Here is a 23,953-nt window from a genome sequence, read left to right on the forward strand (position 1 = left end):
TTTATATAAAGAAAATATGGAGTGATTAAAATAACCGTGCATGGCACGGGACCTAACCTAGTTACTTAACAATAATAATCACCGCTATTGGGGGATTGCGCGAAGCACGCTGGGCCCCAACTAGTAGATTTAAAAATAAATAAAATCCACACTTGCATAGAGAGCTAATTAGAGTTAAGAGAATAGTGCCTATAACAAAAAATGACCATGGCATATACTAAGTAGGCCATATTCTATTCATTTTACAATAATAATATGTTTTTTTTTTTTTTTTTTTTTGAAGAATACAATAATAATATTCAATTAAAGCAATTTCAATTTATTAAACATATGTAACTTTAATGAACAAAATATAATGGAAAATTAGTAAAAAATAATTTTTAATTAGTAACAATATTTTCAGTTTATAAAAGATAATTTAAGTCTAGTAAAAAAAATTACAATTCAGCAAAAATAATTTCATTTAAGCGAAGATAAGACGAGTTCCTTCAAAAAAAAAAAAAAAAAAAATAACAAGAATGGATTATAAAATGTGACAATTAGTCAATTACTATTAAGAGACAATCAATAAGAAGAACTGAAGAAGTCAAGTAGGCTTAAATGGTAATTAAATCAAACTGTCAAATTTACAGATTTAACCATCACAAAGTTTATCCCATAGTTTACATCCCAAAGTTATGACATAGCTATAAGAGATTAATCTTAATTTTTAAGCATACAATTGAGAGTTAGAACCAATAACTCCAACATTAACAAATAACAAGGTGCTTCAGATATAGCTCATAAACACAAGCAATAAAAATGAAATGTGTAATGTATATCGATTTTCAAGCATAAATATCGAGTTTACCTGTTTCGGTTTCACATTAAGCTTCCATGATCGATCATCATCGAAGCACCATTTTTGTAGAAGAAGATGAAAGGTTCACTATGCAAGAGAAATGATACCAAAATTGAACTTATTATGGTTTCAAATTAGGCATCATCTCTCCTGCGAAGTAAACCTTTCATTTCTTCTTTACTGATGTTTCAAATACTAAACAAAATGATTTTTGGCACACTTGTAGTCAATGTTATCATGACTTTCTTTGTGTGCCAATGATTCTTCAAGGTTTGTTTTTATGTGGCTAGCCAAGTGGGATAACAATAATCAATAATTGGGGGAGTTGCATGATTATCTTCTGCGCCACCTTAAAACTTTTATCTCCTTTTTCTATGGCGTGGGTTATTTATTTTATTTATTAAATATTAAGGAAACGTGAACTATGTGGTTTTTATCTTCACAATTTTATTACGTCAGGCATTCGACGTCAGCAGGAAGAAGACAAAGAACATGAATACATGATAAGTTACATGGTTAATTGATAATGGTTATTTATCTGGATTTTATTTTCGAAAAGTAAACACTGGTTACATCATACACACGAGTGTACCTATCTATGGGCACATCAATCTCTTGCTCGATGTCATAAAACAATTTCATATAAAATGATGAGCTAAAAGGATAGCTCAATGCACCCGCACAAATTACGGTTGTGTTTCAATTGTACTAGTGTTTCAATGATTGCATTTATATAACTAATACTTTGTATAATATTGCAGTTACCTACTTACGTTTCAGGTACGTGACTGCTTTCAGAAATGGCCACCGAAAACTTTAATTAATTGCATTGAAAAAATTGCATCCATAAGACCATAACAGTGACAACAGTGGAAAACAAAAATTCAGCCCGTATATAATAACTTTCCAGCACGCCAGACGCTGCAATATTCAGTACAATGTTAATTAATCTAATGTTACATGCGTTTTCTTTTTCATATCGACCCATCCTCTGTGGTATAATAGAATAAAGACTGCATAGCTAGCAGAAATCTCAAAGTTATGGGCTGATGAACGCCAATGTACATTCAATATCAAAAATTATTCATGATCACTACATTTTACGCTTGCCACATTTTGCACATTGATTCTGATGACAACCCTGGGATCAATCATATGACCGGTTTCTGAATTCTAGGCTTGCCACATTTTGCACATTGATTCTGATGATAACATACCATACCAGCTTCTGTAAAATCCTGCAATGAGACAAATAAACATGTAATTGAAATTCATAAACTATACAAACATAACTGGATAACCCTTTTTTGTTCACCCTACTTCCACATATTTTAGGATAATGAAGTTCAGTTAAGAGTTAATAAGCTCAAACTGTATAAAGTTACGTAAAAAAACTAAGATTTGGAAAGTTTATAATAAAAAAGGAAATATAAGGACTACCAAGTTCATATAGACATATTAACTAAAATAAGTTAATTAGGCTGTCTTCTGCATACCAATATAAGCTATAATTCTCTGTCAATGTCATTTTCTGCTTTTGCTGCTGCTTTCTCTGTTTCTTCCAAAACAAATGCTTTGAGTGATTCTACATCTCGTTTCCCTAAAATAATAACAAGACCAAAGGGAGAAATAAAGCGTCAGAAAATCAAAATCTTATCAACTACAATTATTACAAACCTTTTAAAAGTAATTACTACCCAAAAACACTTGGAAAGCACTTTTTACAAAAATACTGTACTTCATAATCTAAAATAGCAAGATTTTCCAAATTTCATGTTTTGAATGTCTTTTCAGAGAAATGTTTTTTCATGAACACATTACTAGTGGTCATTACAAAATGCAAACAGAAAAACAAAATCAAGAACATTGAATTCTACACAGCTGAAGTACAAAACCATATTTTCAACCAGATACAAGAATGATGAGCACAACACAAATTCTTCATTTCACCTCCACGATGGTAGATTTCTCAACTCACTTACATGGTTATAAATAAACCCAACCCTAGGAATAGAAAGGTCATAGTACCTGGATGCCCATGATCAGGGAAAAAAAAATAAGGGGTGGGGGGTGGGTTTGGCCTTCCACTTGATTGCTAGTTTAGGTGTTCTAAAATTCTAATACAAAGATGGGATTAGAAAAATAACTAGAGAAGGTTATCAAAAAGAAAAATAACTAGAGAAGACGCTTATAAAGAAAATTAACACTATTAAGTATAACAACTGGACACATACCTTTGTTTGACATATGTACAAGAATTTAGTTAATATTGTCAAACAGTAACTTCTGGTCATTAACAAGCAAATTCAAGCCTCTTCACATGCTAGAGTGCTAGACGATTCCCTACGTATCTTCCACCATCCCAGTGTAAAAGCTCACATTGAGTTCTTTTTTTTAGATACCAATATTTTAGTCCTTTATGAGAAACCAAACTCATTGATGAATGCTGTAATGTGCAACTAAATTTTCAATATATTAAGGGATGCTTAAGTTTGGAAAGTATGTTTTAGTTCTTTCCTTTCATTTTTATTTCTATATTCCTTTCCCTATCTCATGGATGAGCTGATAACCAAAAATATCAACTCTTTTTGCACAGTGAATGGCCAGGATGTTTGGAATTAGTTGCTAGCAATCATATATGTTCAGTGAGTCCGTCCAAAATGTGTTTTGGTGTACTTGCAGATCAATAATGTTACATATGGGAGAGATAGGGGAAGGTAGGCTTTATGAGGTTCATATATTTAGTTCTCTGCTTTTATGATAGAAAATTCTAAATAGGAGTATTGGGATTGAGGGTCATGCAATACAGTAGAAGCCTCGACCTCACTTTCATTTGTCTCCTGGTACTTGGGTAGTATAAACTAATAAAGCTTGTTTGACATGCTGTTTTCTTACATTCTTGAGCTTTACTTTAGCAAACAAAACCTGTCCACACACAAGCAAGCAATGTTAATAGATTAAATTTATCCCTTCCCCCCCCCCCCCCAACCACCCCACCCCACCCCACCCCACAAAAAAAAAAAAAATAAAAAAATAAAAAACTAAACTTGCTCCATCACTAGGCCTTGGGGTAAAAAATTGTTTTAGAGAGAAGAGCTATGTGTCATGAACGACTTGAGTTTGGCCTCTCTACATCATAAATTAGGTTCCGGTAGAAAACTTATACTTGAATCTAAGTAGACACTCTCAGATAATCAGATTGCCCGACTGAGTTATCACTTTCGATTCTGATACCTATTTTGATCAGATTCAATCAATCAATCAATCACTTTAATCCCATAAGTGGGTCGGCTACATGAACCAAAAAATGATTATTCCATAGTCATCCACAAAAATCTCTCTCCTCCAACCTTACGATCATGCTCGTGCAAATCTATATACTTCATATCCTCCCTAACTCCTTCCAAACAAGTCATTTTCGGTCTCCCTCTCCGTCGTTTAACCCCTCCATAGTCCCACTCTTCCACTCTTCGTACCGGTGCACCCTCAGGTCTCCGCCTTACATTCCCAAACCAACATAGGCGATTTTCCCTTAGTTTGTCCGCACTGCCACCCCCACTTTCTTGCGAATAACTCATTTCTGATTCCATCTCTTACAGTGTTCCCGCACATCCATCTTAACATACGCATTTCCATAACCTCCATCTTTTTAATGTGCTCCTTCTTAGAAGCCCAACATTCTGTACCATAGAGCAACACTAGTCTTATGGTAGTCTTGTAAAAATGTCATCCTATCTCTGCAAGGATGCTATCTAATGCTAGGTGAATCTCATTTATTAAACATGTTCTGTCATGGTTCTATATAGGTCCTGCTTGCATCGCAGGTGTTCAAAGTCCAGAAATCTTTTTCCCTTTACTTCAGAAATCCTCAAGTTGATTGAAGCTACTAGGACCCTTCTGTTCTTGGAGTGTTTGATTGTCAAGGATGAAAGAATGTTGTGGCACAGAGTAGACTCTATAGGGGTTCAGACTACTTCTTATAAATAGGCTGCTATCCTTATACTTCTTCAGGCTATGATGCAAAAAGGACAAATATGGCGAAGAGGCTATAAGCATAATATTCACAGAAATAAATTCAGGAAGCATCTTCAAAAGCGCAGTTGGATGGCCAGAGATTTTTGGCTCCCGTAAATACTTAATGCCGTTAGGGGTTTCAAGGAGATTGGTTTCTACTCTTACAAAAAATGAGTCCTCCATAAGAACTTGGTATAAGATTATTTGGTAAACAAAAAGGTTAAAAAAAAAGAAAAATAGTGTGCAGAAATTTGCAAGCAAAGAATTATGCTCTGACTGGCTAAAGGGCAGTGCACTAAGATGAGCTTATTAAGTGGGGATGCAAGTCCATCCTCGACATTTTCTGGGTAGAACACGAGTTCATAAGGATTTAATCACCTACTCTTCAAATGTTAATTAGCAGCCTTAGTTTGGATTAAATAGCTTTTCTGGTGGGCTAAAGTTAGATAAGTTGGGTCTTGGCATTCGAGACTCAAAATAACAAAAAGGGTCTCCAAGACTAGTGGCTGTTATGAGTAATCTAAATATATGGTGTATGAAGGTAAAAAAGTTTGAGCTTATCATATAATCCAAGGCCTAAGGACGTACTTTCTTAGTAATTGGTACTTAAATTTCATTTCAGGCCACGATAAAGGGAAATATTATTCAATGGCAGTCCTTTTTAACTGGTTTATATCTAAAAATTTAGTAAAAAGTCAACTAAGAAAATCAGGCATAATAAGAGTTAATCATCTAACAACATTGTATTTGGTTTTCCGTTAAGCAGGAAATATGAATGTTGATCCGACGTAAAGGATTAGCCAAGCCATAGCAATGAAGCATAAACAGTTCCATATAAAAACAGACATATCATTCAGATGACCGAAATAATTACCCTGATATTTTGCAACTTCTTCACCATTGTAGAAGAGCTTGAATGTTGGATATGAATGAATATCAACTTCGGAACAAACGGGTTTACTAGTACTGCAGTCAACTTGTCCAACTTCAATCTCATCTTCCCCTTCCATGGCCTTCCCCAAGTCTTCCCACAATGATCCCAAATTCTTACTGAAATTACCCAGTATTAGAATTAATAGAAGCCAAATACAAAATAACTAAAAATAAATAAAAAAAATTATAATTTATAGTTCACCATTCACTACTAAACCCAGCTATAAATTCTAAAGTAGAGATAATTTCTTACCAGTGCTTACACCATGGAACACAGAATTTCACGAACCAAGCAGTATCCTTCTCCTTTATCTACACAAAATTCAATTGTGCAATGAATACACCAGAGACATAGTTGTCAGCTTATAAAGAACTTTAGTCTATTGTTAATAAAAGTTAGACGATAGTAAATCAATCAGCTCTCCTAAAATGGACATATGCTGAATGTAAGGGTTTAGAACATCATTTTAGAGGGAAGGGGAGCAGAACACGACTTATGCAAATAAATTCAGAGGTTGAAAGGCAATAATTTATGATTCGTTTCTTTGGAAGTATCAATTAAGAATTCAAAATATATCATTTAGTACATTGCAAACTCAACATAGGCTACTTTACAGCTTCAGCATTGAATAATTGCACTGCACAGCTGCAATTAATCAAGTATCAGAGTTTATTTGCTGCAATGCTGCCTTGTTTACAGGGTGATTAATAGGTCTCCCTTGGATCCGTTTTCACTGTTTAGTGGAAGGGTGGGTTTGAGGACTTCTTTTCTCCATCAGCAAGAGGTAAGAGCTTCCAAACTTGCATACTCTTGACTTCTAGAGAGATAATTTCCATTTCAGATGTAAGATTATGATCCAGGAGTAGGCCTCTAGCACACCAAATTGCTTCAATTCCCAAAGTATATCAATTCATATTCATTTTTGTTTATCTGCGATGCTATGACTTAAAAATGAGGGTCACATAGGCATGGATCACAGAATTGGACGTGGAATTCACCAAAAATAATAATTCAAAGATAAAGAAACAATTTCCACTGTCCAATTCACTTAAAATATACTGATAAAGAATGCTAAAAAAAAAAAAAAAAAAAAAAAAACATGTTTAAAATTATTTTCATAATGTTAATTCCATGTTATTATGTATATTAATCCTTCAACTTCACAGAATTCGTGGTCATAATTATAAGTTAAAAACATAGGGGCCTTATGAGATGAAAGTGATAGTTTCCTTATATCCAAAAGAGGTTAAAGTCAGAATTTTAAGGAAAATAAAGGAGTAAGAAGAGTTTATCTTTTCTAATGGTGTTGCTTGAAAGAAGGGGTTTGCTGGGAAATGGAGATGCTGAAATGCTGGATATGGTGTAGTTTCTAATGCTTTAATTCTACAATTAAATTATGGGCTTTCACTAGGAGCATCTGTTTTCATCATGAGAATTTTTTAAAAAGAAAACAATTCATCATCTTTTCTCTTTACTTTATTGGTTAATGTTCTTTATAAATTGCTAGAGATAATTGTGCTTGGGGGGGGGTGGGGGGGGGGGGGTTGAGAGGCTTAAGGCTGAGAGGCTTAAGGCAGAGAGGGAAGAAGCGATGGATTCTATTAATGGCTCTCTAATTGCTGATGAAATGAACTCTAATACTCAAGCTAATTCTTTCAAATTAGGGATTAGAAAATTTGTGGCAGGGAGGAAAGAAGTTATGGTTTTTCTTTGGCTGGCTAGCTGCCCTCAAATACACTCAACTAATCAACCAGGTTCTTACAGGTTAGCAAATTCAAAAATTAGTGTTCAGTATGAGGCTAATTTTTCCGAGAGTAATTTAGGAAGAATTAATCCTAATCATGGCTAAGGTGTCAAATTCAATGGTATCTAGAATCTAGTAGCTTATTTAGGGCTGCCATAGAGAAGCAATCCAGGATCAAGTCTTTTTGGGATTGACTAATTGCATGGGAATTGAAGACAGAAGAGACTACTCCCCAGATGTCAAGATTAAACTGTTACAGTCTAATTTGTCTAGTTTTCATCTCTGCACCCTCACTTATATAAAACCTGCTATTGCCACAATTAAGAAGTGCTTGTTTCACCTCAAAAATCTAAACTTTGAGTTATCCAACCTAATCCTATTAGCCCTAACCTGAGCATAATTTTGGTTGTGAATAAAAGATAAAATCCTAGTATAAGTTTACTAGAACCTTTCATGAATATTTAAACTTTCGAAGAAATTTGTACTTACAGACCTGAAGTCATTACTTTAAGGATGGAAAAAAAAATAACTTAAGGTAGAATTTGATGATTAAATTCTTATGGTCGGTGGTTTATAATGCTAATAGGGGTCATTTGGCAAAAAGAACTCTAGTGTATCAGGCCAAAAGTAAAGGAACGCCAAGGGATAGTGAAGCTAATGTCCTAGAATGTTCCTTTGGCGTTGCAGTATCATTATAAGGACTGACGGACTGTGCCATAATGGTTGAAATGCCCATGAAGCTACAGGCCTACAGCCATAATGCTTGCATGCCTTTAGAAATTTATTCCTCAAACGGTCTCTACTTTTTCAATTCTAATTTTCATGACGCTATTGTGGCTGGCGCTTGTGTTGGTACTTTTTTTTTTTTTTTTTTTTTTTTTTTTTGAGGAAATTGTGTTGGTACTTCTTGGTATCTGCATTCAATGACGGCAGCCCATGATGAATAAATAATCAAGGAGCTTATGATGATGGCGATTCTAGGCATTTTTACTTATGGAAGATTGTAAGGCTAGTCATTCCATTGAGTGGAAAAGTAATCCTTAGGGATTTTCACCAGGGAAAACTTTCCTTCATTTTTAAAGCCGGTACCACGATAGTTGCTACCTCATTTTATTGCCAAATTATTTGTAAACTAAGATTCCTCTTAATGTAGATATTTCAATACTACCGCCTGTAAGCAGGATTTATAAAAATGTTAAGCCCTAAATTAGCAAAAAATAGGTTGCTTATCTCATGGTTATATGTTTGCTTCATCATGCTAACCACGAATGTTCGATACTAATCTCTAATTCCAATAAAATCAATAGTTTCAGCAGTCCATCGATCGACTACGTCTAATGATTTATTAAGGATGAATGCACACACGTTTAACCTATTACTCCTGATACTTGAAGTCAACAACCCAATATATAATTTTACTAAAAGATTAATCATTGATCAAAGTATGTGGATCACAAATATAGTTTAACATTCACCAATTTCTACCATTGCAGATAATTTCACCAAAAATCACAATTTATAATCACAACTAAGATAAAAAAAATCAATAGCAACTGTCTTATAATGAATCAATCACAATAACCTGGATCTCAACTATACTAAAAAACATTAATCATTCTAATAAGCTAATAATTAACAAAATTACGATAATAATTGGGAAAAAAATGTAAAAAGAAAATGACAGAAAATTCAAAAAATTGAAGAATCGATCGAGAAAAATAGAAAAGAAAATTGGTACCTTGTCGGAGAAAATATCTTCAGTTAGGGTAATAACATCAGCTCTGCATCGTGTATGAATGGTGAGAAGGAGAAGGAGGAGGAGAAGACATGGTGATACTTTGAATTGAAACCTCCTGCTGTCCGCCATTGCTATTCTCATGCTTCTCTCTTCGTGTTCGTGTTCGTTAATACTCTCCAAATACGGCTTATATATATTTTTTTAGTAAGGTAAGAAAAAAGAAAGAATTAGAACCCCTCCTCACAAAGGGCGATCCTAAAACATTTACGGTGAGAATAGGGTATAAAGCTGAAGAGGTACAAAATGGAATATCCAATTTGTCAGTGACAATATGCCTAACATTTGCTATCCAATCTGCTGTTCTATTTGCTTCTCTGTAGACATGTCGGAGTTCCCAATGGGGGAATCTGCGAAGTAAGATCTTGATATCTTCTATAATGTGATCAATTTGCCATGGGGTCGACCAAATACCGTTTACTGCGTTGATAACTAGGAGGTTGTCCCCTTCATTGTGAAGATTTTGTATTCCTTGTTGGAGGGCGATAATGATTCCCTTGTGGAGGCCAAAAGCTTCAGCGACGAAGACGTCGGTGGTTCCAAGGTTGAAAGCTTTGTGCTGCAATGGGTGTACCTTCACTGTCTCTGATGACTCCTGCTGCAGCTGAGTAGTTTTTTACCGAACCGTCGAAGTTGAGTTTGAAAGAATTGAGAGGAGGTGCCTCCCATGCAACCAACTGAGTGTTGGAGTGGTTTGGGTGAGGTAGATGATGGGTTTGGGATCTCTGCATTGGAGACCCCGAGCTTAAAGAGGTATCTATGAGAATGCGATAATTCCACTCTTAGAACGCAAATTGCGCTCGGTGGAAGGTTCTAGAGATGCTAAAACTCTCATTCTTGAAAATAATAGAGTTTCATTCTTTCCAGATACTCCATAAAAGGAAAATAAATCTTCGGAGGGCGGAGTTGTTTTTCCAAAGCGTAGGTAATGTCGTTATCAAGTCTATGGGTGGAAGAGTACCAGGAAACCAGTTTTGGGTTAAAGTGTTGTTCCAAATTTCTTTGGCCTTATCACAAGTAAGAAATAAGTGGTCATGAGATTCCGGATAGGCTGAATAAAAGGTGCAATGATTGAAAGGAATAATCTTTCTTTTATAAAGGATGTCTCTAACTCCAAGACTATTATGCATTGCATTATTTGCCATAAGAAGATTTGGAGTTTAGGTGGGATGTCCAATTTCCATATCCAACGATGGGGCCATTTTACAGAATTTGGCTCTAAATCATGTGTTACCCATGTAGCCGACTTCAATGAAAAAATTCCCAAAGGCGTAGGGCCCCATACTGGTGTGTCAGTCATTTGAGAGTTAGGTAAGGGGATGCAGATGATTAGCTGTACAATATAATTCGGTAATAAAGAACAAAGCTTGCGTTTCTTCTAAGTTCGGTTGGGGAGAATAAAGTCTGCAACCTTTAAGTTAATGTTGACTTGGTGGCCTTGTAACTCTAAGGCTTTTAGGAGACTCTTGTTCATCACCCAGTTGTCTAGCAAAAAATAAATGTCATTGCCATTGCCAATTTTCCAACGAATGCCTTTGCGCAGAATTTCCCTTTGCGCAAGAATGGTTTTCCATATATGTAAGTCTTTAGGTTGAAGTTGATAGTAAAAAAAGAGGAGCTATGGAGATATTTCTCTTTTATAAGTTTAACCCAAAGATTAGTAGGGTCTGAAAGAATCTTCCAACCTAACTTAGCAAGGAATGCGTGATTTAAGGGAAGGGTTCGCCTTAAACCTAGGCCGCCATGGTTCTTGGGTTTGCAAACTTTATTCCATGCTATTAAAGGGGTACCATTTTTTTCTTTTTGCTACCTCCAAAAGAAATTTCTATGGAGGGAGTCTAGATTTTTCGCAATATCAGAGGGAAGAAGAGATGAAGAGCAAATGTAGGACGAAAGGGCTTCTAGATTACTTTGGATTAAAGTATGGCGACCTGCTTTAGAGAGGTAATTGGCTTCCCAAGAGCTTATTCGTTGTTTGGTACTATCAAGCACTCTCTAAAATCTTTTTTCATATGGTAATAAGAGCTAAAAAAGACCCCTAAATATCTTCTGAGAGAGGACTTAGGAGTCATGTTGATCTGAAATGGGCTGCATGGACAGTGCGACGACTATTTGTAATTTGACGTGAAAAAATGATTGACGATTTATGGAAATTAATTAGTTGACTAGAGGAGGAGCAAAATTCATCTAGTATTCTCTTTAAATTATTGCAAGCCGACGTTGTAGCTTTACATAAAACTAAGCTGCCATCTGCAAAAAGGAGGCATGGAATATTAAAATAGCGAGGAGCAATTTTGAACCCGATCCCTGATTTAATTTTTTGGCTTTCTTGGGATAATTTTCTAATTAGAACTTCCGTGCATAAGATAAACAGATACGGAGAGAGGGGGTCTCCTTGTCTTAGCCCTCTTGAAGGCTTGAACCATTCTGTAGTTTCTCCATTGATTTTGAGAGAATATGACACTTTGGTGACACATTCCTGGATCCAATAAATCCATTTCAAAGGGAATCCAAAACATTTAAGGGTTTCCCACACAAAATCTCATTCAATCCTATCATATGCTTTTTCCATGTCCAGTTTTAGTGCACACCAACCCGTCTTATTTTTTTATTTATGGAAGGTGTTAAGTATTTCTTGCACTATAAGGATGTTGTCATGTATCGAGCGATCGGGGGTAAAAGCATTTTGTAAGAGGTTGACCGACTTTTTTAGGATCGGACATAGACGATTAACCATGATTTTTGCGAGGCTAATTGGTCGTAAATGATTTGGGGTTTTTGGGATATCTACCTTCAATAATAGTGTGGTTCACAAAGGGAGGAAGCTGCCCATGCGAGAAAAAACTCTGAATCGCTAAATTGATGTCGTTCTCAACTATTGGCTAGTAGGCTTGGAAAAACTTAGCCCCAAAGCCATCTGATCCGGGGGATTTATTTGGGTTTATATAAAAAAAGGCTCTTTTTATTTCTTCGTTAGAGATTGGGCTTATGAGGGTGTTGCAATCGTTTGGTGAAACAATTGGTTCAATGAACGAAAGATCAATTTGTCGACTAGTTGGTGAATTAGAACTGAATCTATATTTGAAGGATTCTTAGAGAAGATTGTGGATTTCCTCCCTAGATTCTACCCAACTGTCATCTGTATTTTTTAATCTATAAATTGTATTAAGAGCTATCCTTTTACGCATTTTATTATGAAAGAATCTTGTATTTCTATCACCTTGCGTAAGCCAATTTTTCCTAGAAAAGGCACCCCAATGTCGTTGGCAAAAAAGTAGAAGTTTCTCTCTTTGGCGTAACATTCTATTCATATGACTTACTAAGATCGGGTAAAAAGGTTGTATGTGTAACGCTTTTTCGAGATCCTTTATTTTTTCTGAATTAAGTATGAGCTTATTATTATTGTTCCCATATCTTTTTTGTGCCCATTGTTTTAAATTGACCTTTGTACGGGACAATTTTTGTTGAATTCTGTATAACCTTGATCCCTGAATTGGTGATGGACACGTTTTTTTTACTATTGCAAGAGCATCGGCCTCAAAAGTCCAATGGTTTTGGAATTGAAAGGGTCGATGAGGCACAATTTGATCATTATAATGAGAATCATAAATTAGAGTAGCATGATATGATATTGTAAAGACATCAAATTTTATTTGACTCCGTGGGAAAATTCGAAGGAAATCATTATTTCAGACTGCTCTATCAAGTTTTTCATATATAACTCTGTTATTGACACATTACTTCCATGAAAATGAATTTTGGGTATTAGGATCGTCTATTGCATGGGTATTTGCTATAAAATTAGGTAGACGTTGTAATTGGTGAGGAAGAAATGGCCTTCCACCAATTTTATCATTTACACACAACATTTCATTAAAGTTTTCTAGAATAATCCTAGGCACAGTAATATTTGAGCTAAATGAATTAAGGTTATCCCAAAAATCATTTTTATTAGACTCTTGAGTTGGACCGTAAATGCCACTTATTAACAATTCGCAGTTTAGAGGTATAAAAATAATATTTAAGTGGGCACACCTTTCTGTCAAGGTAGTTTGATTAATACTGATTTTATTAACATTCCAACACACCCAATGCCACCCGAATGACCATTTGGTTCAATAACAAACGTGTGATCAAAATGTAAAGATTTTAATATTCTCTTACTATTAGCAGTATTCGTCATTGTTTCCAAGATAAATATTATGTCTGGCTTATGTTTATTTTTTAAAAATATTAGTTCGGCCATAGCCTCGGGTCTTTTCCCACCTCGTATATTCTAGCATAGAATTTTCATAATGATAATGTATGATCATGTAAGAGGGCCTTTGCCGCATTAGATTCATCACGAGTGTCAAGCACTCGATTCTATTGGGGGTTTGCAGCCCCGGTTATATAATATAAACTATTACAAACATACATTTTCATGAGAAACATAAAATAAGACACAATAAAAATTTCCAGGAAGTGCGAAGAAAGAAGAACATTAAGTCAAAAGCTTCTTTCCAGTAGAAATTTGCAGCAATCCACCTCTATATTTTGGCATGACCTGTGCCAAAAAGAGCAAAATACATAAGTGCACCACTGTATACATAATTCATATAAAAAATTACTAGAATAATCAGTATTAGTACAAGAGACACAACATAAAGACAAGCCCTCAGTCCCATGGAAAAAAATAGTCCATGGCTCATCCTTGGGACAAGGCATCCAAGGGTAACTACAAAGGGCCGCTCCCCTCAAAACTCCTACAATTAGTCTCATAACCAAGAGAATATGGTGTGACAATGAAGGGGAGTAAAGAGAAGAAGGGTCCTTTGCTTCTGCCAGCAAGGAAGCATAGCATAACAACAATAAAACTTAATACAACCTGTAACCAAACCCAACATAGGAAGACCAGCTGAACATAGTGAAGCAGGGTGCAAGGCTTGAGAATTATAAAACCACAAATACCAAGGGGGCAACTCATTATTATATAGAAGAAATAAGAGCAAAAATAATGCTGAATAAATAATATTCCAATGGAAAACACTTAGCAGTACCATAGTAGCAGTAAAAGTAAATTGCAAAAGGACTGAACACATAAACCGATAATGCAAGAGAGGGTAAACTAAATAGAGACGTTGCATTAGCTTAAAGATAATGAAATTACAAAAGGAAGGATCAGCATGATAGTTAGCAAGATATCATAGGTTGAACCTTATAAGGAAATAGATAATGAAAAGAAAATAAAAAGTACATACGAAATTAGTAAAATAAAGAGCTAGTAGCTGGAATCTCAAACCCAAAAAGCAGCACACATAGCCTAGAGACTTAATCATAATTCATAATAGAAGTAGGGGAACCCACATCCCCATCATCACGTTTCCTCCTTTTAAAATTTTCGGACTTGTTAGTGTTAGAGGAAGGAGAAACATTCATGTCAGCATTGAAATTTATCTCGGGGGATATGGTGGATAACCCCCAAAGCATTGAAGAAATCCTCATCTAGATCATCCTCATCATCAACAAAAGTCTCTTTTTCTGGAACAAGAGGATTAAGAGTGATTTTTTCCCCTTTGGAAACCTGAAACTCACCCAAAGAAGCAAAAGCATTGCTGATGGGAACAGTAGCTACCTCCCCATGATTTGAAGAAGAAGAAGGGGACTGATTGAAGTTGGTAGGGTTAGGATTAGTAGAGTAGACAGTGTTGTTAAACCTAGAGAAATGGCTAGTAAAAGCACCTCTCCCAATTTTCCCACCCCTATTGAAAAATCTAGGTCTAGCACGACGTTGTGGCTTGACATGTATCCAGTCAGAGTGAGGGAAAGGGGCTTGTTCACCCTAGTGGTCCAGATTGCTAGCCTCAAGCTGAGCCACTATGAGTTCAAGAGAAGAAGTAGGCTTTTTAGGACAAGCCTTTAAGGTGTGGTCTTTATTTCCACACAAGGGGCAGACTTCATGAACTCCCTCATAAGAAAGATAAAAAAATTTATTTCGCTCACCGATATGCATAGAGAGAGTACAAGGGACAAGTTTAGAAATATCTGTATTAAGACAGACCCTAGCAAACTGAGCTTTATCATCATTTCTTAAAGTATACTCATCAAGCTTGATTAAAGTACCTATGCTAGAATTCAGAGAAACACAATGATCCCAAGTCCAATACTCAGTGGGAAGAAAAGGGATTTTAACCCACTGATCAACATGAGTAATCTCATTATCAAAGGTGAAAAAGTTTGGCTTCCAAGGAATGAGTACCAGATTAAGCCCCTGAGCAAACCAAGGTCTGTGGGACCAAACTTCATCTCTATCAATAGGGTTGGTGAATTTGATGATGTACCAACCATGGGCTAGGTACCTAATAGAGACTTCCCCATGAATGAATTTCCACTCTCTAACCAACCTAGAGGTGACAGCAGCATAAGGCACAAACTCTCCCCAAATTTTAGCATAAAAGATTCTTGATTTGTGATCAGCTATGGTAGCTTCAGCAAGTGTAGGTGCATTGACAGTTATACTGGAGTGGACTGTATTTGAAATTGGCAGTGAAGGAGGACGTGCACAGTCTGAAGAAGAGGGAAGGGCAGGAATACTAGGACGGTGACCTCCTAGAGAGTTGAGGGTGTCACTGGATAGGTGGGATTGACTGGTTTCACAATTAAGGCTATCCATACTATTAATTCCACATTCAGCAAGTTGAGATTTGGAAGGGCAAATGGCAGGAGAAGGATGTCGTGTTGTAAGAATAAAGGCATAACTAGGAGGAGGGGGGACGTCTGACATGAAATTTATACTATAAGTAGTAGGAAGATGAAAGTGAAGAAAAAACAAAGCACAACGGAAACAATAAGCAAAGAGGATGAAAGAAACACTAAAGATAGATGTTGCAACTAAACATAAGCAAGGGTATAAATAGACAGGAAAAACTGTTCCCCAAGTAAAACCACCAGAGAAATGAAGGGACAATAACAAACCATGATAAAAATAATAATTAAAACAGAACGAAGATCACACATATTTTTCGAAAAAGAGAGAAGAACAGAAACAAAAATTGGGAAGAGTAAAGGTCCAATTCAAAATTTCAGAAAATATAGAAAAAAAAGGCAAGTAATTTAAACATGCAAGTAAAGCCACAAAATTAAGTAAAAGAAGGTAGAGAGACTTCCCTGAGATCCAATTTTTTTTATTCTTAATAGTATCGCTTGAGATTGCTTGTTGTATATTTGCGGATTTCCCCAGAAAAATAATCATCACATCTACTCCATAGACGGAGACGAGTAGCGTATTACCCAAGATCTGTAAGATCTTGATTCGTAGAGGCCTTTTGGGTTCACCGATATTGTAATTAAAAAGCTTAATATGGTAATTTATCTCATAAAGTAGATAATATTTTGGAACAAGGATATAGGAGATCCATAGTTGACCAATTGAAGGGATAATAGCATAATAATTGCTAGTGCTAATTAGGAAAAGCAGGGGGGAAGATCGAGCATAAGTATGAGTCTTGGGGAAGTGAAACGGCAGCGGAAGGGGATTTTCTTTTTCGTGGCGTTTCTAGGGTTTTCTTTTGGGTGGGGTTGGGTGTTTCTTTCTCTTTCTCTTTCTCTCTCTAGCTTTCTTTTTGCATCTCATGTTTCGACCTGTATTAATTAATACTCCAAATACGGCTTATATACACTAAGGTATTTTGATGATTGTTTTTCAATTATCAAACTAGATTAGGCTCGTGCGATCCACGATTTTAACAATATTTTTTTATCTTATTTGTGTGTAATATGTACGTAGTACAAATAATTTAAGCAAAATCTAATAAATTGATAAATTAATAAAAAGTGGAAAACTCAATTCATATAATCTATTAATCGATATAAAATATACGAAGTAGGAGAAAATTATAATGTTTAAAGAAAATAAAATAGTTCGACATCATGTTGAACCAATTTCGCACCTGATTTTATTGCTGATGATAGCCTTCTTTTCATATGGGAAATGAGGAGGACTAATAGGGTTCTTGAAATTCTGGCGTCGGACCAGAATCTGGATATGGAGAAATCGGAGGTGTCTTTTAGCCGAAACATTAATCATGAAAAGAAAATTTTGCTTCAGATGAAGTTATCTTTTAAGGTTGTCGATGGACATGATAAATACTTAGGGCTTCCAACGTACATTGGAGGGTCTAAAAAAGCCGTTTTTCAGAGTATTCATGATAGGGTCTGGAAGAAGCTCAAGGGGTGGAAAGAAAATTTTTTGTAGATAGCGGGAAGGGAGATCCTCATTAAATCGGTGGCCCAAGCAATTCCTACGTATGCAATGCAGTGTTTTGCTATACCGATGAGCATCCTTGATGTAGTGGAAAGATTGTGTAGGAACTTCTTTTGGGGGCAAAAGGGCGAGGAGAGGAAGGTTCGTTTTGTGGCTTGGAACAAGATGTGCCGGGAAAAAAAAAAAAGGGGATTGGGATTCAGAAATATGCGCATTTTCAACAGGGCTATGTTAGCTAAACAAGCTTGGAGAGTTGTGACCAATGAGAAGTCCCTTATGTCTCGGGTCCTCAAGGCTAACTATTTTCCTCACTCATCTTATTTTGATGTGAAGCCGGCATCAAATATGAGCTTTACTTGGAGGTCAATTTTAAGTGTGTGTGATGTGATTGTGAAAGGAGATAAGAAAAGGATCGGAAGGGGAGTTACTGTAAATATATGGGATGACCCTTGGGTTCCGAAGCTCCCTGATTTTCGTATTTTCTCGAGCAAAGGGGATGGTCTAAATCTGCCAAATTATGTGTATGAGCTATGGGATGACAAGAGATGGAATGTTGAGTTACTGGGAGAATTTTTTTCTCAGAGAGAGGTGGAAACGATATGTAGCATTCCTATATCTTTGTTTGATGAAGAGGATGGGTGGACCTGGAATTATTCGAAGGACGGTTTATATAGTGTTTGCTGCACATATAACTTACTGGTGGAAGAGGAAGAAAAAAGTAAAGTGTCCTCATCAAATGTGATTAGTCAGTTCCCATACAAATCTATCTGGTGTGCTAAAGTTCCCCCAAAAGTGAGGTTGTTTGCTTGGAAATGTATGAAAAATGGTGTCCCTGTTAGGAGTAATCTGGTAGCTAGGGGGATGGGAATTGACAATATATGCCTTATGTGTGGGGAGGGGGAGGAAAATCTAATGCATATGCTGCTTTTGTGCTCGTCTGTTGCACCTTTGTGGAGATAGTCTGCCCTCCGTTTGAAGTTGCATTATGAGAATGCCTTAGACTTGCGTGACTGGTGCTTGAAGATGAAAATATTTAAAGAAGATGCTTGGTGGGATATCTTTTGGAGCTTGGCGTGGGGGGTGTGGATAAGAAGGAATGTATGGGTTTTTGAGGGGACAAGGAGTAACACCCTAGAAAATTCCTTCCTTTTAAAATACCAGTTTCGCCATATTTAAAACTTTAAATAGGAATATCTAAGACATTACCACCACCGTGATAACGGTTAAGGCAAGTATCAAAGACACACATCAGAAGATTAATTTCAAAACATTTCAATCCAAGTCAACATTGAGAATAAAACAACGAAAGTAGAGTCAAACTAAAGTCAAATGAAGTAAAATTAAGTTAACCTATAACTTGGAACCATTGTAGACCCTTATTAAAACAAAAACCAAAATTCAAAACCCTTTTCATTAGTCACATGTAATAAATAAAGTTATAAATAATAAGCAATAACACATTCATATACTTATAGAAACTAGCATGATTCGCTCTTCACTCATGCCCATTCATGAAAATGCTTCATCACGTGAAAAGCTTATCTTTACTTGTTTCCACTACTCTCCATTAAAAATGGGTCATTATAGGGACAAGGTAAAGAGAAGGCCAATAAACACACAATCAGCAAAGCTGAGTACATAAGCGTAATTAACACACTAACATATAATTTCCTATCAACACACAACTTACCTCGTTGCACCTGTGTTTCAAGCATACAACATTCAATAACAGTTCTAACAAGACACTACATAATTTATTTAATGTTAACTATGCATCGAACGGGCTCCCCCCTCAACCTCCCCCAAATAAATTTGAGGTTACTGACACGGGAGTTAGCCGTGCCAGCATCAATAACCACTCGTAAATGGCGGAATTCCTGCGCATAATAATAATAAAAGGAATGTACAGCGTCCTGTACTCCAGTAGAAGTTATGGTTAAATATAAAACCCCATAACTCCCCCCATATGTTCATACTCAAGGTATATACGTTCCAAGAGTTGTGGTGCGTAATCTCTTTCACTTTACGTTATTTACAGATTATTATACTAGGTGGTGACTCTCAAACCATAATCATTCAATCAACAATAATATTCAAATATTCAATCAATCAAATATACCAATTTAATTCTTGAATAATTAGTGACCACATAATATTTAATGTTGAAACCTTTTTAATTCTACCTCGGTGCCAATGACACCTTAAACGCACGAAGCACCACAAATCCTATCCCTCGGTGTTAAAAAAACCTTAAGTGCACTAAGGCACCAACATACAATTTATTCCCCATGTACATAGAAACTTATATAGCTCTTTCCTCATGCTTATAACATCAATAAAAATTATATGAACCATAAATAAATTCCTTTTCAATATTCCAAAACAAATTAAACATTTAGTTTAATTAAACATGCTCTATAACATGCCATAAATAAATATGTAGTTCATAAATAATATTCTAAACTATTAATTTCCATTCAATAATCCGTCACAAATAAATCATGCTTCATAATCCAATCGTCAATAGCATCCAGATCATAATTTCCAATCCAAACCTAGCATGATACTACTTGTAATCAATCAAACACATTTAGCATGCTATTATATTAACGTAATTATGCTAAGTACACGAAAATACCTTGTATATGATCTTAGAATCGCCACGACTAATAAAAATCACTCACTTCAAAGTCTCCTACATTAAAATTATAGTAAAATCCACTTTATACAAATTTCCAGCAATAATATATACTATTATAAAACCCCTCATAATTTAATTAAAACATGCTGAAATTATATTTAAAACATCATAATTTAATCCCAATTAATGGGTAATTAAAAATTCCTTACAGAAACTTGATTTTAAGTGCTCTACTAAAAATTCCAGCACTATATTTTGATTAAAACTTGCTGTAATTAAGCCTTAAAACACTTTAATCAAAGGTCTAAATTATTATACATCATAACCCTTCAATAATTTACAAATCAAGAACCTAGGGTTTCAAAAATTAGGGCTTTTTAATTAAAAGCATAATCTGAAAATTAATTAACATAATACTTATAATCAAACATTAAAATCAAATCCCAAAATTCATAATTAACAATTAGATTTAAGCCTAGATTAGTTTTTAACAATAAAGATTAAATTTTTTTTAACATTCGAAAAAAGGGAGGGGGAGAGCAGCGGCAGCCAACGCTGGTGGCTGCCTACTGGCGGCGATTGATGCTACTGGCGGCGGCCACCTGCTGCCGATGGTTGGCAGTGGTGGGGGGGGGGAGGAGCAGCCGAAAAAAAGAAAAGAGGAAAGGGAAAAAGAAGAAAGAAAAAGAAAGAAAATAAGGAGAAAGGAGAGAGAAGTTTACTTTGGGTTTTCTCCACTCTGGGCAAAGTTGATTTGCCTCATAAGTGGGATATTGATACCCCTTCTCTACAAACCCTTTTTCCCTAAGTTTCCTCTTTTAATTTTCCTAATCCCGTCCCTATAAAACTTTACTAAATTAAAACTTTCCTTAAATTAAACCCCAACTTAATTAAATTAGTTAATTAAATAAACTTTCCTTTTATAATTCTTTTTAAACTTATTTAAAATAAATAATTAAAATGCATTAAATAAAACAATTCAATTTAATTAAATACTTCTAAAAATACTTATTTTAATTAAAATACGTATAAAAATACGAGATATTACACAAGGTTGCCTGATTAGGATTCTATCCATAAAGCTTTATGCTTTGTTGGTGAATATGAAAATGCAATGGAGATTGATGCTCTACCAAAGCCGATGCAAAAATTGGAGACTGTGTGGAAGCCCCTGCTGCTGGAACGTACAAATTAAACTCGGATGTGGCTTTTTCTAAACAGCAGCAAAGTGGTTTGGGAGGGGTTCTTAGGGACGCAGAGGGGGACATTGTGATGGCGTGCTGTGCAGCGTGGTCAGGTGTGTGTGAGGTAGAGGTTGGTGAGGTAATGGCGATGAGGCAGAGTCTTCTGTTTGCTAGAGAAGCAGGCTACAACAAGTTTATTCTTGAAACTGACAGCTTGAAGTTTTCCGCCACATGAATAAAGGTATTACCCCATCGACTCCGTTTGGCAACATGGTGAAAGACATCATCAAGATCGTTTCAGGTTGCCAATTTGTGTCTTTCTCTTTTATTAGAAGATCGGGTAATGGTGTTGCGCATAGCTTAGCAAAGTTGAGTTTTAGTTATGATGAATGTCGTATTTGGTTAGAAGAGTAACCTCTTGAAATTCATGAGGCCGTTTGTAAAGACCTTGAATCTTTGATGGAGTAATAAAATGCTATGCTTTCGGTTTGTGTCAAAAAAAAAAAAAGTTCGACCTTCCTTTAATTTCTCCAATGGAATTTGCATAATTAGTCAATTTAAATATAAAAATTGTTAGGATACAAAATAATTAATTCAGCATTTTCAAACTTTTATTTTTGTTGAAAAAAATGATGTCATTATTAGTTTTGGTGGGAAATTTTTTTATAAGAGCTTGACATGTGTATAGTAATGACATCAACGATAATTATTTTAGTTATATTTATAGATGAAGAATAAAAACTAATCTTGAGTTAGTTTGTTATACGATATACCCGAGTATATATAACAAATTCTACCTCTTATTTACTTAGTATTTATTTTTGAAAAATTTGATAATTACCACCCATTGTACTTCATGTTTTAGGAATTACTGCTAACAATTTTTTAATTTTTTTTAATCAATAATTGTTCAAAACTAGAGTTGTCAAAAACTGACATGACCCGAGAACCCGACATGAACTGGCAATGATCTGAACCTAATCTGTCACGAACAATGGGGAGAAACTAATGACCTGTAACTCGACCTGAATCGACTTGGTGATAACCGACAACCGATTCAATACTTTATGACCTAAACCCGAACCTGCACCCAATCTAATAGTAACCGTCAACCGATTTAATCCGACCCGTCAACAATCCTAACCCGAGTTAGTACCCAACTTGAAGACGGTTATAACCCAACACAACTTGTTATTGACCGAGTCATGAAAGGTTTAATAAAATTTTACACACCTTTCGTTTAGCTGGCCGGTACAGTTCTGTAAACCCTCAATCCTTAACAAAATATTGGTACAATTTGTTCAGCTTACATACCTTTTGTTCTCTATTACTTTGCATATAAGCTTAATAAAATCTTGATAATGTTTGATCAAATTATTAAAGGCGTAATTATATAGGTTCAGCTTCAACACATCGATATTTATTCGAATTGAATTTGAACCAAAACCAAGAATGATCTAACTTTTATGATTATCTGACCAAATAATTATCTAACACAACCCTAACCTGAACCCAAATGTACCATCTATTAACCCGACTCAACACAACCCAAACCTGAAATTGAACCCGATCTGAATTTAACTCGAATCGAACCCAACCTATATACGAAAAGGTAAACGACCCGGAATAATCTAAACTGAAATTGACCCGACCTGAACCTGAACCTGATCTGAGGCTAGATTGACCCGACATAACCTGATCCTAATTCAACCCAAAACCTTATTAGACCCGACCCGAACCTGAATAGAATACCCAAATTGACAGCTCTATTCAAAACCTTAAATTTTACCACTTGTTTGCCTAAACACCCTTGCATGAGCCTTAAAAAAATGCACCCTTACATAACGTCATTCCATTCAATTTCCTTCTCTTTTCCTTTTTTTTTTGTGGGTCCCTCTTTAATGACAACCACCCATTGTTAATTATCCCGAATGCCACAATATAATTAAATCCCTTATTTAATTCAAAACCCTATTTTCATTTCAAAACCCCCGATTTAAGTTTTCGAAAGTATGAAACAACAATACATACCTTTTTTTCCTCAATAGCATTCAAGTACTGAAGCTAGGAAAATGATTTTTGAAACCCTATTTATTGTTTTCTCATTTCGATTTTAGGTTTTTACCCAAATTTGAGAAAAAGTAATGAATAAAGAAGGAAATATTGTAGGAGAAGGAAAGAAATAGGAAAAATTTAGGAATGGGCCCAAAGTGACATCATGCAAGAAAATTGGCCAAAAAGGCGGTAAATTTTGATTTTAGAAAAATATTGGTGGTAAAATTAGGAAAAAAAAAATTGTTGGTGGTAATTGCTAAACGTGAACTATAGTATTATCAAATTTTCCTTTATTTTTTAGGAAAAATTATCAAGAACTACATGCTTAATAAGGGTATTTGTGAACAACTACTCGCTAAAAAATTTTATCAAAAAAACTACCCTTAAATTTAAAAACTTATATTAGCACTACCCATTTCAATTTTTCGGCAACAAACTCCGGCGAGTGGGCCCCACTTGTTCAATTTCTCTCTGAAAATCTCTAATTGAAGAAGCGAAAACAA

At 35.3% G+C, this 23,953-nt stretch overlaps 1 protein-coding gene across 1 annotated transcript; it reads right to left on the reverse strand.

The window, feature by feature from the left end:
- Positions 1–1,713: 1,713 nt before the first annotated feature.
- On the reverse strand, positions 1,714–9,454 carry LOC145559563 (protein disulfide-isomerase 5-1-like). Its single transcript, XM_081620973.1, has 5 exons — positions 9,272–9,454; positions 6,042–6,100; positions 5,730–5,905; positions 2,338–2,441; positions 1,714–2,079 (listed from the first exon to the last, which is right to left on the reverse strand). The coding sequence occupies exons 1-4, from the start codon at positions 9,410–9,412 to the stop codon at positions 2,347–2,349; spliced, it is 471 nt and encodes a 156-aa protein (XP_081477099.1). The 5' UTR covers positions 9,413–9,454; the 3' UTR covers positions 1,714–2,079; positions 2,338–2,346.
- Between the last annotated feature and the right edge of the window lie 14,499 nt (positions 9,455–23,953).

The sequence above is a fragment of the Chenopodium album genome, chromosome 9 (genome assembly GCF_948465745.1).
Source record: "Chenopodium album chromosome 9, dcCheAlbu1.1, whole genome shotgun sequence".
NCBI lineage: Eukaryota > Viridiplantae > Streptophyta > Magnoliopsida > Caryophyllales > Amaranthaceae > Chenopodium > Chenopodium album.